The sequence below is a fragment of the Aulostomus chinensis genome, chromosome 14 (assembly GCF_037954235.1).
Source record: "Aulostomus chinensis isolate RoL2024-O1b breed Wild chromosome 14, RoL_Achi_v1.0, whole genome shotgun sequence".
Classification (NCBI taxonomy): Eukaryota; Metazoa; Chordata; class Actinopteri; order Syngnathiformes; family Aulostomidae; genus Aulostomus; species Aulostomus chinensis.
The window spans coordinates 11,737,493-11,755,961 of record NC_141333.1 but is presented as its reverse complement, the minus strand read 5'-3'; the positions used below and the strand labels follow the sequence as shown (position 1 = coordinate 11,755,961).

Here is an 18,469-nt window from a genome sequence, read left to right as displayed (position 1 = left end):
AGGATGTGGATCTAGTCATCCACTGCTTGCTTGGTTGGGGGTTCGAGCCCCAGCTCCTCCTCTCGGTGTGTGGAAGCAGGGCTGTGCAACGGGATGATATATATCTTTTATTCTGTTGTTTATCTTGTGTTCATTTACATCATTTGATGATGTTTTGCATTCTTCCACACGCCTGAAGGCACCAGAAGGAAACTGCAACCAACCGGGACAAAAACAAAGAGCTCATCCGTAAAAGAGGATCTTTTTCTGCTTCCATATGGACGATATAACCTCTGCATGAATCCCATCAGACAGTAAAACGCAGTTACTTAGTGCTGTTAGGTGGTCAAAAGAGAGACATTCATCTATTTTAAATAAACAATTTAGCCATCAAATTTGAAGAAAATGAGTTATTTCTGGATATGCATCGTTAAATGACACACGTCACAGCCCTATGTGGAGGACACTGAACCTTCAGTTGCTCCTTATGGTCAGTACAGTATGCTGCTGTGTGTGAGGTGAATGCAGTCCACAATTTGTTAGTCTAGTGCAGTGATGGAACAGTTACTTAACCTGGTGAGGAGGACTTTGAGTTATAAAATATTTACCTAATAACTACATGTACCTGCTGGTGTATGGACCTCTACTTTACAGGCCTATATGAATCTTGGAAGTGGATGTCTTCATTTTTAAGCATTGTTTCTAAATTTAGACAAGACATTGTTTCATACGTCCTTATCTTTTCATGTTGCAGTGCCTCTACTCTCCAGAATCCTGCCTTCAGATGCATGTAAGATCTACAAGCAGGGCATCAACATCAGGCAAGTCCTGTCAACAACTACTGTGTGATGTTGAAAGACAAGGAAATGCTTCTATTGTCGCCTTGTAATAATGTATTTTGTTGTGAAAGTTCAGATAAATAAACCTATCATTGATAATTCCCTTTCTTTGTGTGACTGCGGTGCACAAAATATCTTGTTCCGCCTCTATCTCCCATTTTCCAGGCTCGGTCTAATTTGGTTAACTAGAGTGTGAAATCAGTGTTTTGTACAATGAGGAAGCTGAGTGCCAGTGCCTCCATGTTCAGATATATTACTTCTGTGCTTCACTTCAACTTATAGGAGAGTTACTGTAAGTGTCTAAAATGCTGCTTAGCTCACTTACAAAGGACGTCAGCAGAAATTCGTCTCACTCTGACGCATGTCGACAGCCGGTCACAATAAAGAATCTACTGCAGGAAGCCACGTGGCTTTCATGGCCATGTACGCAAAAAGCTCCCATCAGGCAGTCTTAATACCAGCTTTACTCACACAGCTACTGGCAGACTCATTCACACCCAGCAGATACACATGCATCTATACAGTGGGTATACAGTATATCAACCATCTTATAAGTGTGTGTGTGTGTGTGTGTGTGTGTGTGTGTGTGTGTGTGTATGTGTGTGTGTGTGTGTTATTCCTGTGTGAGGCAGCCTTGATGTGGAGCTTTTCATTATTCTGTGAAACTGCTCCTGGCTTTCTAATTTAGTATTCAAGCTGCACCCTTATTATCCCAGAGTTGCAGGGAGAAAGAGAGAGTGAAAGAAAACCCATCTGCAAAGCAAGTTAATTTACATTCCAGTGTTACAGTGTGTCAGCCCTGTCAGAGCCACCAATGGCACTTTCCATATCATGTCTAGTCTTCACACATCACTTATTCTCTTTGCTGTCATGCTTCATCCTCTGGACTACCCATTTGACTAAGAAAGAAAATAACTTGAAATGTGTTGTGTCTGCCGTGTCAGCGATTACCGTACACATTGTTTCGAGGCTTTATAAGCAAAGGTGTTGACACTTTTGACAAGTGTGTTCGCTGGCGGCTCTCATGTGGCCTCCATTTACCTCCTGCTATCCTGAGCTGTTTACTTTTTTTCTTGTTCAGTTCCGTTCTAATAATTCAGTCCTCAAACCTGTTCTAACCCCTGTTTTCCTCCGCTCTGTGTTTGTGCATGCGTGTTTTTGTCTGTAGACTGGACACCACCTTGATAGATTTCACAGATATGAAGTGTCAGCGCGGTGACCTCAGTTTCATCTTCAATGGTAACGCCATCCCCTCTGAGTCTTTTGTCGTTCTGGACAACGAGCAGAAGGTCTACCAGCGGATACACCACGAGGTGTGTGAGACTAGGGACACCTTTAGACTGTAGAGTTCATTGCAGTTAGCTAACTTAATTGTGCAGCTTTGATAGGTTTTTTCAAATGCTACCATGCAAAATGGATTGAATTCCATTTGGAAAATAAGTCATTTTGCTGGTGTTTTCATCTACCTTTTTACAGTTGAAACTACATTAGGCCATGCCTACTCCAGGATGACTACTTCCTGTTAGCTCTCCGCTAGCTCGAATGTGGATAAATGATAAAGTCACTTCTTCTACAAATTTTCATATGTTACCAGGACAAATGGATCAAATTGAGACGGGGGGTTGTATGATGCTCAACATAATTTACCCACTTTTTTACAGCCGAAACGGCAGAGCCTAATGTTCCATACTGTAGCTTCAAGGCCACATTATCATTGCCATCAAAACATCAATTGTCTCTTGTAAGCATGAATGTTTTCAGTTACACAAAAGGTCAAAGGGAGTTTGAAATGTCCCTTGCAGCACACCACTGTGGATCACGAACATGTCTGTGCAGTAGATGGAAAGCAGCTTCGTGTTAGCGCCCTAAACAACCACTGGAAAAATGTACAATCCAAGCTAACTAAACGTTCTGTAATGCTAGTATGTAATTTTCTGCTGTCTGATGTTCAAAAAAAAAAATCACATTCCTGCTTCTCCATCTGTTCAGGTGACATGTAAAGGTTCATAAAGTGTAGGGACAGTTCTATACTTCATTTTCAAGCTGATGCTGACCCCTCTGACTTGTACCCTCAGGAGTCGGAGATGGAAACAGAGGAGGAGGTGGACATTCTGATGAGCAGTGACGTGTACTCAGCCACACTCTCCACCAAGTCTATAACCTTCTCCAGAGCTCAGACCGGTTGGCTGTTCAGAGAAGACAAGACGGTTGGTGTAGCTTCTGTGGTTAATGTGATTGCTCTCAGAGTAACAACTGCTCTGGGTCACAGACTTTCACCTTGCTGTGGAATTTTTGAAATTTTGTTCCAGACAGACAGGATTTGTGTGGGAACTTTGTTTTATCTCAAGGGGAGGCAGGAAATGGAGAGTAAAGATAACATTTATTGTGCTCCGTGACTGTGATGTTTGTTTTCAGTTGGTTCCAAACAGAGCTATTTACAACTACTCTGACCGGACGAATGAAAATGGATCAAATATTTCAAAATTATGGAAGTGTCCTGATTCTGCTCTCTAATTAATGCTTGTCAGTAGTAACGTGGTGGAAACTGGAAGTACAGAAATCTAAAATATGTTTTTGGCATTTTGTGACTTATTTCATGGTTGCAATTTTATAATCCTTGCCAAAAATGTTATTTGAAGGATTATGTGGTGAAAAGATTGTCCGATCATTGGATTTGTTGGACTCTCACATATCTGTAACAGCCTGAAAAAAATCTCCCTCTGAGAATATGATTTATGCTTTGAATTACAGTTACATTATCCAGTGTTGTAGAGTTACCCCCTCTGTTCCTGCTTGCATCTCCTGTGCTAAATCATCCTTAGCCAAGACAGTAAAATAAATCAGAAGAATAGCAGGGAGAACCCATGGAGGGAACCGAAGGTGAAAAACAGCAGAGACAGGGTAGAGTCATGAAGGCAGGAACAAGTTATGTGGCTGTTGTCCTCTAACTCCTCTGCCCTTGGGGGGGCTGCATATGTAACCGCTCCTTCCGTCTGCAGGAGCGTGTTGGAAACTTTCTGGCTGATTTCTACGCTGTGAACGGCCTGGTGCTGGAGTCCAGGAAGAGACGGGAGCATCTGAGTGAGGAAGACATCTTGAGGAACAAAGCCATCATGGAGAGTCTAAGCAAAGGAGGGAACCTCATCGAGCAGAACTTTGAGGTGAGTCATGGTCACTTTCTCTACTTATCTTCCCATATCTCCAGCTAGCATGTTAGCTGAGTCTGCTGAAGTACTGAAGTGACAAACCATCACAGAAAGTCAATGTGTCCGATCAGGAATTAGTTCAATGCATAACCTCTCTGCAAAACCGCTGTTATTTGATCAGTTTCATAAATAATAGAGTGCACATTTAAAAAGATGTAGGAACAGCCTGGTAATGTCTGGCTGCAGCATAACCACCAGTCCACTGTTGCTTTCCAACTGGAACCTCTGAGGAGGACATGAGTAAAAAAAAAGCAACCTCACAGTGCTACAACTGTACAAACATAATTCGAGTAGAAACGACAAAGACTTACTGCCACATATCTTTAATAAACTTTGCATTGTGCATTGAAAAATTCCTGTCCGACTGTTTTTTCCCCCCTTAGATTTTGTCTAATTTCTGACAAAACAAAATACAGAATAAAAAAGACAAAAACAATAACAAATTAGTGAATGCCCCCCCCCCATAACACACACACACACACACACACACACACACACACACACACACACTCACACCCATGTACATGCATGAATTTCACCCCCAATACTTCCACCTAGTGGTGACAATGCCCCTATGCTACAGTATGTTCCAGAGTTTGCTGGACTGGCTAGAAGCACAAAGCCAGTCACAGTGATGACAAAGGTTGTGGACAGCCACTGGAAACCTTTTGACTGCCCTCATGTTGTCACCTCCCCCCTTGTTCTTCGCAGTGCTTTGTCCCATCACTCTTGCCTGTCACTCTATTTTCACATGGCGTCCACTCATGTCTACAGCTGAGCAAGCTACGTTTCAGTGAGACATTGTGTTGATGACATTAACCTGCCTCTATGACGTAGCTGGGGGAGATCTGGTCAGGATTCTGTCTGTGGACACAGGAAAGGGGTGGGGTGACTCTAGTGAGCACAAGGATGAAGCCTTAAACCCCTGGTGCCACGGAGTGATGGAGGGGCGGGACCAGCATACCAGCAGATCAGGGCCTCCGCGGCCTGTGTGTACTCAGAGCTGATACACACAGGGTTCAGCCGAGAGGGAAAACACCAAAACATTTCTGTGATGACTGGAGTGTGAGAATGAAGGAAGGATAGTGTCTCGGTCACACTCAGGTGAATCGATGTCAGTCTTGTTTATTCTGCTCTTATTAAACATGAGAGAAATCTGATAACAATTTTTTAACCTCAGTGTTGGAAAGAGTTGGCAGATTATTTAAGAGAAACAAGATGGAGATCATAACAGCTGCAATCTTGGGTCAGCGGAACAGATTGGCCTGTCTTAAAATAAACAGACATGGATGGAGAACACTTTTGGTTTCTTTCTCGAGGGCCTCTGGAAGTTGACTTTATCAGATGTGACAAGGAAACTCCTAAATGTGTTCTCTTTTATGTTGCTTTGAAGATGATAAGCCACAGCGGACATTAATATGATTAGGAAACTTTGTAACACCACAGCTGAATTTGAGCGGGGAAAAATAATAGCGTTTCAGGCATTTTTCTGGGCCACTAATTACACAGTGCTTTATTTTGAAAGTTCACTCTTGGAATTACTTAAGTACTGCTTTTGTTCCTGAAGTCTCGTTTTTAGAACTTGGAAGCAACCAGCAATCCTGCCTTTAATTACGGGTCTTTTACTACCAGTTTGCTTGTGTACTCACATTGAAAGAGGTTACAGGTTCATATCGTTGCTTGCACTGTTACTACACTGTTGCACAAGCTTCTCTTTCTATTCCACTTTCTGTTCAGCCCCTGCAGCTGTTCCTGGTCTCCTTGACTTGATGTTTGATGTGACGAAACCACAAAATGAACCTTTGTGTTGAGTGTGTGCGCGCGTGCGTGCGTATGTGTGTGTGACAGAAACAGATAATAAAAAAAACCAGCAGCAAAAAGAAATGAAATGTCCTTAGTTCTTCCTACACAAGTAGATTGTAAGAGTGTTGTAAGATGCTGCTGAACTGTTTTTGCACTCTGTACTGCTGTGTTTGTAGAGATGATTACACAAGGTTGAAAGAAGGATTAAGAGCTTTGATGGGTAAGCTCATGTGTACAGTAGTAGACTACTCTTTGTGTATCATCACAGTTATGGTGTTACTTGAGCGTTAGAATCCAGGTATCCTGGATGTGTGAGGCTGAATAGGAGCTGGCATCCATTTAGTGGTGCATCGGGGCCCTCTAGTGGCTGGTTTTTTGCTCATTTTATCTTTGTGGGAATATACTACTAGGATAATTCACCCAAAAATTAAAATTCCGTTGCCATCTATTCATCCTTGTGTTATAAGAAAGTCGAGGTACTTTTATTTTTAGTCCTCAAAACACTGGCGGAGTTTCCCAGGACAAAGTGTTGCAATAATCGCTCCAACATTTGGAGTGAAAGGAGAGCAGAGTTCACCTGTGAAAAGCACTTCAGTGACATCACCTGACCGTCCTCTAGCACCAGGGTGAGGTGATAATCACTGAACATTTTTTGAGTGAAATATCCTTTTAAGGTTTAAGGTTCCACAATCTGAACTGAGTTTTTCTCATGTTAGAGCAGCAAGTGATTAGAAGTTGCTCGCAATTACATTTGCAAACTAACAATCTGATTAAGCCTGAAATCTGACCAGCTCTCTCTCTCTCTCTCTCTCTATCTATCTATCTATCTATCTATCTACAGCCTGCAAGGAGGCAATCTCTGACTCCTCCCTCACCCAACACTATATCCTGGGAGGAATACATCTCTGCTGACAATGGAAAGTGAGTGTCTATGCACAGGAACAATGAAAACAACACCACTGTAATTCACAGACGTATTGTATTTCTGTCGCAAATGTTGCCGTATCAGTGCCCCATAATGTTATATTTCTACTACACAATGTTGTTTGCTTCAACGATTCATGTTGGTTTCTGTGTAAAGGGAAGAATATGACGGTATTTATTCCCATGTTCCTCCCCCTGCAGGACAGCGTACTGTTAGCCGCTTGTGCGTGAGCTGCCTTCTTCATGAGTCTCTGTGATGTTCTGACAGGTTGTTGTCTCTTTCCTCAGAGCTCCTCATTTAGGAAGAGAGCTGGTCTGCAAAGAGAGCAAGAAAAACTTCAAAGCCACGATAGCCATGAGTCAAGACTTCCCTCTGGGCATTGAGTCGTGAGTTCTTCCTTTTAACTCGGCATTCCACAGCAGCGTAAAACCCTCTCGTGTAACTTCCTCCTTTGATGTGCAGAGAGGTGATAATGAGGGAGAAAGGGCTAATTTATGCAAAGCTAAGTGGAATAAGTCGGGATTGATCACTTTCACCAAGACCTGTAGGTTCATTTAGAAAATGCTGCACTTAAAATGGTTGGTAATTGTGTTTATATGTAGTAAATGTTGTTTAAAAAAAAGGCAAAAAAAACTCAATCGTTCCTGTTAGAAACCTAAATTTAGTCTTTGATTTGTCTGAACTGTTCTCATAAAGCATTTACTTTTTCGGTGTGCTGGTTTTGCTCTCCCTCAGGTTATTGAATGTTCTGGAGGTGATTGCACCCTTCAAGCACTTTAATAAACTCAGGGAGTTTGTTCAGATGAAGCTCCCCCCTGGCTTTCCTGTCAAACTCGGTAAGCAAACTGTCATGGGTCTTCTGCAAACCACACAATGATGAGTTTCTCCTCATAATCTTAAATCTAAAATATGCGAATAACCTGTAAACCTTTGTAAACATGCCTCTAAGATGTTTAATCATCTTAATCTCATCAACCCTCCCATGCAGATATTCCTGTCTTTCCTACCATCACGGCCACCGTGACATTTCAGGAGTTTCGCTATGATAAATTCGATGAGTCCATTTTTACCATTCCCAACGATTACAAAGAGGACCCTAGCCGCTTCCCTGACCTTTAACCTCTCCAGCTGAGACAGGACACAAACGAACAACATCATGCTACAAAACATGCTTTTAATGAAAGTGGACTGAGGGAGACACAACGGTCTCTGGATCCCCTAGCCTGACCCTGAACACATAGACAACCAGAGATGATTAAGTTGGAACCCGGGCTGGCCCACAGCGGCCATCATCTCCAAGCAGGAGGCTCCAGCTGCCACCGTACTTCAGACGTGTCCTCAGTGAACCGGCACTGAAGTTGCAGCGGGAGAGAAACAACAACCAATCCTGTTGATGCTGTGTATTTAAGTATGTAAGTAATGTTTAAAGGGATGGCGTATTTGACTCGTAGTAAAACACTGATAGTACTAGTTGAGGAGGAATTCCACTAAAGATAACCTCTCTGACCTGCTTACAAGCTGCATAAATCACTTTCAGTCTAGTGATGTTTCATTTAAAGGGATCGTTTGTAAGCACCTGAACAAGCTAGTGCTGGTTTGTCTCTTAATGCTACTTTGTGCCTCTAGAGGTGATAGTGAGGTGATTGTGAGTCAGTTGTACCAGAAGGCAGCGCCTTGTCTTATCACTGACTCTGAAGCGCCTCACCTGGAGATAGTGAGACTCTTGACCCACAACATAGCCTAGTTAAAGTCAGAACATTGTGGCGTCCCCCCATTTTCTGTGTGGCTGGTAGCTGCAGTGCCGTATTGACGTCTTTTTAAAAGGCAGGGACATAGCGGCGGGACAGAGTTACACAGGACTCCAGCATGCTGTCTAAAATCACACTGGAGCAGCTTGAGTCCATCTTTGTTTGGTTCTGTGTAAATAAGCAAAGCTGCATAACTGTGGGGTCATTTTTACGGCTGTGATGTGGAATTTCCTCTTTTTGGCAAGCCGAGGATGTTGAGGGAGCAGCGTCCCAGTGGAGACGCCGACTGAAGAAACTCATTTGACAGGTTTCACCCTCATGTAGCTCATTCAAAAGAAGGTAGTGTCTTTGCTGTTTGCAACGCTCCAACTCTCTGCTGCTACGCTGCCCCCTATTGTTCTGGAGTTTAAAAATGCTGTGCTGGCCTGTTCAGATGAGCTGCAAATTATACTTTTAAGGCCAGTAAGAAGTAATTTGTACTTAAAGGAAAGCATACCTGTTAGACAGGTATATAGGAATCAGTACTTTTCCTAAATCAGAAATGTTCCCAAGGAGCATTCAACACAGATGGAATTAAAATCAGTTGGGTTGAAGTGACTTTGCTGCTTTCTCCGATTAACAGCTAAAATCATCGAGTTCCACTTTAACTGTGAAATTGTAATTTTTGCCTGGGCATCACTGAATCATCGGGCACCGTCGACATCCACTGCAGCGGAGTTCCTCAACGCTCAACCTTTAGTACTGCATTTGAAATATGATATTTACTCTGAGGCAACGCTATAAAGGCTGCACATTTTTATGGTACCACATAATCTTTCACTTTGTTGGTTGTTCAGCGAGTGTAAATGACAATGTCCAAACCTGTTTCTTACTTCACCTTTGTAAAGTACGTAACACTCGGTATAGAGTCTTACTCTAAGAAACGTGGGGACTGTACAGTCAGTAGGTTTTAGGGCATGAATGATTACAACATTCATGCATTTTTACACAAAATAAGAAAGGACAGGCCTTTTCCCTGCACAATCTGTACATATATATATATCTGTTTGATGAAGTATTGCTTTTGTCTTCTACTTTTTCTTTTCTTTGTGCTGACAAGCGAAAAAAAATTCTTCTACTTGAGGAAGAGTTGTGGATTTTTTTATGTAGCGTCACGAGTTAATCCAAGAGTTTATTGGTTTGTAACATGGTGGGAGTTGCTATTTTTGTACATAGACTTGTGTGTTTTTTTTAAAGAACAGTTATATCTCTTAATTCTGCTGTCTTTTTGTTTAATCCCCACATCCCAGTTTATCTGACTTTCCTCAGACACAAGGGAACGCGGCCACTGTTTGTCACTTAACTTGCCATCTTCAGCTGCTTTCAGACATTAAATTCTAAGGCTGCTAGAATTTATGTAAATACTTAAATAGGAAACAATGGAGGTGGCACGGTGGTGCAGTGGTCAGCACTGTTGCCTCACAGCAAGAAGGTTCGGGGTTCAAGCCTCGGCTCGGGCACGGGATCTTTGTGTGGAGTCTGCATGTTCTCCCTGTTCCTGTGTGGGTTCTCTCTGGTACTCCAGCTTCCTCCCACAGTCCAAAGACATCAAGAGGGGACGAGGCTGATTGATACTCTAAATTGACTGTAGGTGTGACTGTGAGTGTGAATGGTTGTCTATGTGTGTTGGCCCTGTGATGGACCTCTGAAGGCTGCTGGGATAGGTTCCACCCCCCACAACAGGAATAAGTGGAAGAAAATGGATGGATGGAAACAATGGCATCACAGTATTTTTTTTTAATTAGCTACATTTTATGACCTAGTGACTCTTTCATCAGTAGGTATTGTTTAATTGGATAAGAGACCTCTTGGGATTTCAAATCTTCCATTTTATTTGAATATTTTAGTATAAAATTCCTCATTTGGTCATGTAAGTAATGTCCCTGAATTTGATTCACAAGATTTACAAAGAATAAATTGTCAGTTTGATACAATAAAAAGCTATTTTCTAGTCTAGTCATATCTGGTGTTGATTTGGAGTCACATGCCACAAGCTATAGGGGAAAGACACCTCATATGTCGTCAACATTACTTTGTTGTTCCTTCCTGCGTGACATGGAAGCCTTGGAATAGTTTTCATTTACTGAAACCAAACAGCAAGTCAGTGTTTCTGGATAAACATTCTTCTCTCACTTCAAGATGAATTAACTTCTGCTCCAACTCAGATCCAAGTGAGACATTTTATTAGTTTCCTTTGGAAAACCTAATGTACACCAAGAATTTCATTTCAACAACACGTTTCAATCTACAGTGTACACTTACAATGCATTGTAAATAGGAAGGGCAGCTGCAACACAACTGGGGGAATGACAGGGCAACGCAACTGAACCGAAGCTGGTGACAACTGAGGAAAGGACTCCATCTTGACCAGTAAAAGTATTTACATCAATGACCATTTTTGTGAAACTGCTGCGTAGTCTACCGCCAGGAGGACAACGGTCAAACACAAAGGCAACCAAAAGAAAAATCTTTTAAGTACAGCAGGGACCATTTAAAACCACAATTCATGTTATTCATATTTTAGTCCTTGTTTTGTCACATCTTGTCACATCTTTACAAAAAATATTCCACCCTTTTCCTGCAGCCCCCCCCCAACCCTTTTACAGTTCAGACAACATCTTTACTTTGAGTGACCAGGCCGATATTTTGTCGCCTATATTAAAAATATAAAAAGACTGGAAAGATAAGCCGAGGTCTTCTCAGTCGCTCATCTCCATGTCTTCCTGATGGTGATCGTCTCCGTTCAGTTTGGACCTTTTGGGGATTTGGACCTCAGCTCTCTCCATCTCCCCATGACCTTTGGGAGATGAAGCAGAGTCAGAGTCGCTCTTCCTCTCATCCTCCTCCTCCTCTTCCCCTTCTTTTTCACTGTCATAACCTTGCTCCTCTTCGTCGTAATCCCGTGTCACCTGACAAACAGCTGATGGTTAGTGGAGCTGACAAATTACTACACGTATTCAACTTAGATTCAGATGAGTGAGTCAGCTGTTGATGAAGAACCCAAATCCTCTCAACAAACCTTCACATCTCCTTTCTCACTATCAGACTTGCGATCTCGCTCTTTGTCTTTGTTCTTCTTCTTATTGGGGGAGCGTTCTCTTTCATCTCTGCTTCTGTCTCTGTCTTCTCTCCTTTCTCTATCCCGGTCCTTTTCACGATCCTTGTCCTTCTTTTTCTCCTTCTTGTGGCTGCACAAATTGAATTAAAATTAAAAAGAGGAGTTAGTTTCTGTCCTATAAAGATTGGACTGAAGGATATGTAGACCAGCTCGACACCTCACCGTCTGGGTGATGGAGACCTGGACGGCTTCCTCCTGGGGGACCGAGATGCACTGCGGCTTCGCCTGTGCCGCCTGAGACCAAAAAAAAGAAAAAATTAAACATACAATTGTCCTTTTTCCTGAAAAAGCCTTAACAGAGTGGCAGGAGATGAGTCCTAAAACCTGGGAATAAGCCTGCCGTGAGTCAGGATTCCTGTGCATCACTCTCTTCTAGGAACACTTACCGGCTGATGCTGCGAGACCTCCTCGCGCTGCTGTAGCTCTTGGGTGGAGTCTTTGACCTTTTCTTAGACTTCTCCTCCTTCCTCCTGTCCCTGTAACACACGTGAGGTCAACATCAGGACTCGGCAGCACTACTCAGGGAATGACGCTCAGCGCCCTGAGTTATAACACTGGATGTGCTGGCAGCTGTTTCCATGTGACTGCTTGTGCTAATCATTGTGCATTCTCAATGACAGCGGCAACATGAGGTTGAAAGAAAAAAATAAAATCAATAGAATGACATCTATTTCTGCTGCTGCAGCCCTGCTGAACACAGGCAGTCAGCACACTGCCCTTTAATGAAATGAAAACTGAAGGTCAGCTATTCTGGTACGTGAGGACAGTAGAGAGGAAGCTGACCTAGATCTGCTGCGCCGGCTTCTATCTCGGGAATGGGATCTCCTCCTCCGTGGGCTCCTGGACCTCCTCCGACTCCTTGAATGAGACCTTCGGCGGGACCTGCTTTTTGAACGCCTGGAACAAATATATAAAATCCAACATAAATTAGAATTTTTGGTCTTAAGAGTGGATAAACCACCTGTTGTTCCTGTCTCATCAGTTGTCGACTAAGAGAAGATGTTTATACCTGTGTCTGGAGCGAGATCTGCTCCTCCTGCGCCGTGATCGCGAACGAGACCGGGACCGTTTACGCTTGTCATCTTTCTTACCTATGGGAAAACAACAAAACAATCGACGGTTCTGAATGTCTGCCAGGTAGAAGAGAGCTACTGCTAATGAATCAAATACGTCACAGATGATGGAACTTAATTTCACTGATAATCTCAATAATTCACCTCAACTCACTGAGAAAAATCAAGCAGCAAGTAGTCCACTTTCACAGGACATTGGTTTTCCTTTAACTCATTTTAATGTTTTCTACACTGCGACAGCCAAAAATGGCAGGACTTGAATAAAACTCATCCTCCAAAGCCTTGTTTTTCAGTAACATTACATCAAGGAAACAATGCGTTAAAGACTTTACAGAACACGACAAATTGGGGATAAAATTGATTAATTGGTGATCAGGAACAAAAGATTTCCCTCAGCTCGGCACAATTTGTGGTGGTTCTAGGGGGACAAAGAAACAACTCACTTCCTGGTTCAATGGCTGCAGAGATGAGGGACTGGGCTTCTCTGACTCGCTTCATGGCCTCTTCAATCTCCTTGTTGGAAGCGTCGCTCTTCAACCCAGGATTCAAGTTCAGTCCCGCTGCTAATGGATTCAGTCTGTAAGACGCATCAAATATTTAGAACTTCTGGATCACACAGAACATGAATAAATGAAAATCCAGGCCAAGAGGATGGTATAGTTTCTTACTTGGGGTCCATGGACTGCATGAGCTTGAGGAAGTCTGCAGAAAGTGCCTGAAGGACAGATGAGGATGATAGTATCAGCAGAGGGAAACTGGATTTGAAAATGCTGCCATCATGAATGTGAGCGATTCAGTGCTCACCTGGGGGTTCATGTTTGGTCCCGGTAATCCCATAGCAGCCATCTGCTCCATGTTGGGTGCTCCAAGACCACCGAATGGCGTTCCTCCCATCTGAAATGTGAAACAAAGACGTTTTACTGAAGCCACATGGAGTTTCTCATTTCTCATTCATACACATGGGCATGTGTGCCTACATACCTGACAGTTTACAGTCGCGTCAGCAGCCTCAAGCTATGAACTACATGACAGGGTTGCTACACACTTTGTGAAATCTAATTTAATGCTTTTCAAGATCTCCAAAGGGAACATTTAATGCCTTGTTCAGGAAAAAAAAACATCACATCAGGGCTGAGCTTTATGGTTTGAATCAACTTGACAATATTTGATTGTTTCTGTGTCTTCTTACAATACAGACACTAGTATACATTGGCTGAAACATCAGCTGTGTTCTTCACACACACCATAAACAGCACTGCATGAACTATACTGACAGTGACTCGTCTGTACAACTAAGACGAAATGGGACTCCCACACACTGTCATTTTACAGACATTCAGAAATTTGTGCAGGTTAACTATTTGATGTCCGTCACTCATTTATCCACTCAGGTGCACTGGTGGTGTCAACTCACCGACGCCAAAGGATTGGGCGTTGGAAGAAGGCCTCCCCCAGGCATCATTCCTGCCACGGCATTGGCTGGAGCCAGCAGCGACATAGCTTTAGATTCATCAGGAATGACTCCTGGAAAGGAACAACAGCATTTCAGTATGTGCTGGAAACAAACATCGACAACACTCAGATAAGACTTGCAGACAAGCCACCTCAGTCTAACTACTCTGTAGCAAAAGCCAATGAATAATCCACTTTTTTGTCTTGTCTGTAAATCTTGATCCCAGACTTTTTTTTTTTTTTTTTTTGTGAAAGTATGATTGTAGGATTAGCAGCTATGAGTTGAAAAGTCACAATACACACTGTGTTCAACACTGCCAAGATTTTATCACCTGTACTTGTTTTTTAAGTCATGAACCAAACGTAAGCAAGCACAGCCAGTTGTCCCGTGGGATGTGCTCTCAACTTTCATTAGATGTTTTATGAACAAGCGACTCACGCCGGCTGCTTCGCTATAAAGCACACAAAAACATTGAGATACAGAAAACAAAGTTCATGATTTGGGTGTAGACAAAGGGGAACATTTCAACATCACTTACCATTACCAATACAAAAACAGAAAAGGTTCATTGATATTACCTTTTCTGGGCTTTTGTTGGTGGTTAACGTTGTACAATCCCACCCAATTTTTTTTTTTTTTTTTACATGGCAACCATATATAATACTGCTAGTGTTAGCCAACTACGTCAACAACAATAAAAAATATCAAAGCTGAACTGCACTAAACATTTATCAGGTCTACTGCCAGCAAAAGCCATTATAACATCATTAAAAATGTGCCCACAGCGGAAAACAGTAAAATCAAAGGGAAACTCTTAAGGAGAAGATCATCCAAGGTTGTGCAATCTGAAAACAGGCTATTTTTTTTATATCTGACATTTTTATATTTAAAAGGAGAGAGACACACACTCACACACATTCACGCACACACACACACACACACACACGCGCACAACAGAAAGGACACTTGAGAAACAGGATAAGGCTGCAGAAGACAAAACTGTTGGTGGCATTTTCAGCAGGGCCTGGTATATAGGGCTGGCTGAACCAGGAAAAAGAACTGTAAAACACAACAACAAAAGAAACACCACTGTTAAACGTGAGATTCACTCAACCCTGTCAGTCATGTGTGGAGAGGGTCAATCAAAAAGAAAAAAAAAAAAGAAAGAAGAAAAAAGCATTTTTTTTTTACTGCAACATCAAGCAGAGGCTTACATCTACCTTAATCTTGTGTGCTGGGGAAAATTCTGGAGTACAAATGCAAAGTGTGAACTATGACAAGGCTTTTGTGCATGAAGCAGTTACAAGCCAAAGGTAGTTTGTGCACTTATCATGGCTGCTGACTAAATCATACTTGCTGAAGATAACTAGATGGAGGCACACGCCTTCAAAACCATCCTAGCATGCACAGCGGATTACTTGATCTATGTTGCATGCCTTGTGCTCAATGTAGGGATGTCCTGCTCCATTCTACTTAGGGCTCATGTTCTGCCTGTATCAGCCTATTTCAATGTGTTAAAGAAAGACAGTTGAACAGTACACACTCAAGTCCAAATGTGACAATATTTCATTTTCAAATCTGGATTACATAAGGTTTTGACAGCTGAAAAGCTCTGCATTAAAAAAAACAAAACAAAGCCAGACAATTTACTGATGGTGATACGTGGGCTTGCTTCAGTGATATCTACCTTGCAGTGTCCAAAATCTCTCCCTCACTCACTTTTCATTGTGAAATAGAGAATCTTCTTATCCACACCGTGCTTTAAAATGTGATTCCCGTTCCTTATGAATCCTCTGGTGTTATCGCTGACATGTATAGGCTCACAACTGTAGTTTAAGCATCTGCTAAATGCCACGGCTACTTTTCCCCAATTATTTCACTTCACTAAAATAAGATTTTAGACTCAGGTAAATGAGGAGGGATTTCAGACACAGCCTGGAGTTCTGCAATCTCAACCTTTAAAAAAATGCACTGATTAGCTAAATTAGCAGATTAGCTCAGGGTAACCCTACTTTAGTGCATGTCTACTGACTGGAAAACATTTTACTTCACTATTCCTTTTTACATTTGAGGAACTGCCATGGACTAACACCCTCTCCCCCACCTGCTCATTTTACTTTATGTGGCTAATTTTCTTTTACGAAAAGATGTCTTGAATGGAGAGAAAGAAAAAAAATTAAAGAGTTAATATTTTACTGCTGAACAAGAGAGAGAAGGGGCTTGCGAGCCAGGTGCCATTATTTTTTCTAATCTCCTGATGGCAGCAGAGGACCACTTTCAGCCAGCAAGGAAGGGGCTCTCTGCAAATGACTTGTCCACTATGAAAACCACAACACAAATAACAGAGAGAGAAGTTTACAGCTAGATTGCAAGACATGGACACAAATGTACATTTCCCTTTAACATACCTATAAATGCCAAGCATTGACAAGCTTAGCTAATTTTGCTCTGTCAGAAAAACTCACAATGGCTCAGATAGTGTTTGCAATTCTATTAAATACACCTACACATTGCGATGAATGTTTACAGACAGCCATGTGAGGGAGAGGAGAAACATAAAGACACCCACCTTCAGCAAACGGGACCACAATCAAGGCTCTGTCCACGAAGACGGTGTTTGTCAGATGTTGGGAAACTCCCACCGATTCAGACTCAAGGAACTTTACAAAACAGACACGTGAAGTCACAGGCAAGGGAGAGTCACTGGAAAAAAATACAGATATGTTGTGCAAAGAATACAAACAACAACACAAAACCCAACATGGCTTCTTGAAACCGTGACGCTAGGCTGTAAAGAGAACATTAATCTCAGCCGCTTGTGAGATGAACATGCAGGGAAAATCTGTTGAGTGCAGCACTGTAAAAACTTGCCTCTTGTCAGTATAATGTCACTAAAATGACCCAGTGCATGAATGGTTTTTCAGCAAAAAACATAGTTCTGGATAATTTCCAATAAAGTTTTGCAATGTGGCAGTAAACCATCATCTATGAATCAAAGGAATACTGCCAGTCGGTAATGTTTTTGACCATTTATTTTTTTTCCGCTCTGCTTGCATGAACTGTTACCGTATAGTTGCAGTCTTTTCTCGCCTGAAAGGCAGTCTATGATGTCCTACCTGCAGAATGGGTCAGGTGTTAATCAAAAGAAGACAATGCAAAGCAGAAAACAAATTATTTCTTACAAGTAATGTGAAAATCTGAACTGCAACGATCAATTTTTGCATCAATATAATAAACTTTTCCCCCCAATCATTTGGACTTGAATTGTCAGGAAAAAAGAGGAAAAAATTTTGATCATGAGAATTACCTGGTGTCAATGTGTGTCAAATACTATGCTGCATTTGTATATTTTCTCACTAGAAAGCCTGGAACTATCAAGCTAACTGAATTAAAGTTATAGCATACTAACTTTTTGATGGGCTATTTTTCAGCTAATATAGCTTCTTTCTCCAAAGACCGTTTCCACACATTACTACACTCATTGTTTGGAGTATAAACTGTAAAATAAGGTTCCAAATTTGATGCAAGTATTTGAACATCCAAATGTTGCGATCATTTCATGATTAATAATTAAATAAAGAAAATTTCCCCTTATCGATAGCTGGACCAACCTAAAACACGGCTGTTTACAATAATAAGTATTCTTATTATATTTACTATCAAAACAAAGTCACCTGCCTGAAGGTAATTAATGGAGCGGGAGTAACCTCCAGAGATAAGTGAATTAAAATATGGGATGAATAAGTAGGACACAACAGGAAAAGGTGGGCATCATGCGGAAACCTAGGAAATACTGCTGCATCCGCCTGAAAATAAGACGCGGGTAAACATTAGCATTAGCTTCTCTCGAGGCCTGCTCGGATTTACAGGCCTCATGAGGAGCCCAGTCACTGAGAGCCGCATTCCCCCGTGCTCTTGTTCAAAATACTCACTCAGGTGGAAACAGTTTAAGCTCTTCTATGTTCCCGAGGAATCCAAACAGAGTCCTCATTTGTTCAGACGTTGTGCTCGGGGACACGTTCGTCACCTGAATTACGTGCGTGCTGGAATTCATTTTTAGCGAGCGCTAATCAAGCTGGCTAGCCAGGGACACGCTAGTAACGTGCCTGAATATAAAACAACAACAACAACAAAACAATGTAGATAACGATTATGAGGCAAATACAAACACTAGCATCTCTCCGGTAAAAAACAAAATGGTTATCATATACAGAAATGAAGACACGACTGCCGCGGGCAGAGTAACAATACCGCCGTCGAAAACGTCGTGAGCTACAAATGATGTG

General features: G+C 42.0%; 2 protein-coding genes across 2 annotated transcripts in view; one reads left to right on the top strand and one right to left on the bottom strand.

The window, feature by feature from the left end:
- The window catches only part of ankrd13c (ankyrin repeat domain 13C), a 27,155-nt gene extending 16,660 nt beyond the window's left edge, over positions 1–10,495 (top strand). The window contains exons 6-13 of the mRNA XM_086223258.1: positions 734–800; positions 1,987–2,131; positions 2,894–3,025; positions 3,818–3,979; positions 6,669–6,748; positions 7,040–7,138; positions 7,488–7,588; positions 7,741–10,495. Of these exons, the coding sequence (XP_086079384.1) occupies positions 734–800; positions 1,987–2,131; positions 2,894–3,025; positions 3,818–3,979; positions 6,669–6,748; positions 7,040–7,138; positions 7,488–7,588; positions 7,741–7,871 (917 nt within the window). The 3' untranslated portion in view covers positions 7,872–10,495. The remainder of the gene's footprint in view (positions 1–733; positions 801–1,986; positions 2,132–2,893; positions 3,026–3,817; positions 3,980–6,668; positions 6,749–7,039; positions 7,139–7,487; positions 7,589–7,740) is intronic.
- Positions 10,395–18,469, bottom strand: srsf11 (serine and arginine rich splicing factor 11). The gene is made up of 12 exons (XM_086223259.1): positions 18,116–18,469; positions 16,753–16,886; positions 14,145–14,254; positions 13,535–13,624; positions 13,399–13,445; positions 13,174–13,307; positions 12,667–12,748; positions 12,441–12,554; positions 12,044–12,133; positions 11,820–11,891; positions 11,559–11,727; positions 10,395–11,448 (listed from the first exon to the last, which is right to left on the bottom strand). The coding sequence occupies exons 1-12, from the start codon at positions 18,235–18,237 to the stop codon at positions 11,239–11,241; spliced, it is 1,374 nt and encodes a 457-aa protein (XP_086079385.1). The 5' UTR covers positions 18,238–18,469; the 3' UTR covers positions 10,395–11,238.

What these genes read in the sequence shown, in the direction of transcription:
- srsf11 (XM_086223259.1), bottom strand. Translation starts at nt 18,237, where the DNA reads ATGAATTCCAGCACGCACGTAATTCAGGTGACGAACGTGTCCCCGAGC. An exon ending in CGCCCAATCCTTTGGCGTCG is followed by an intron (nt 13,625 to 14,144) that starts GTGAGTTGACAC and finishes TTCACATTTCAG; the next exon opens with ATGGGAGGAACGCCATTCGG. An exon ending in ATGCAGTCCATGGACCCCAA is followed by an intron (nt 13,308 to 13,398) that starts GTAAGAAACTAT and finishes TGCGTCTTACAG; the next exon opens with ACTGAATCCATTAGCAGCGG.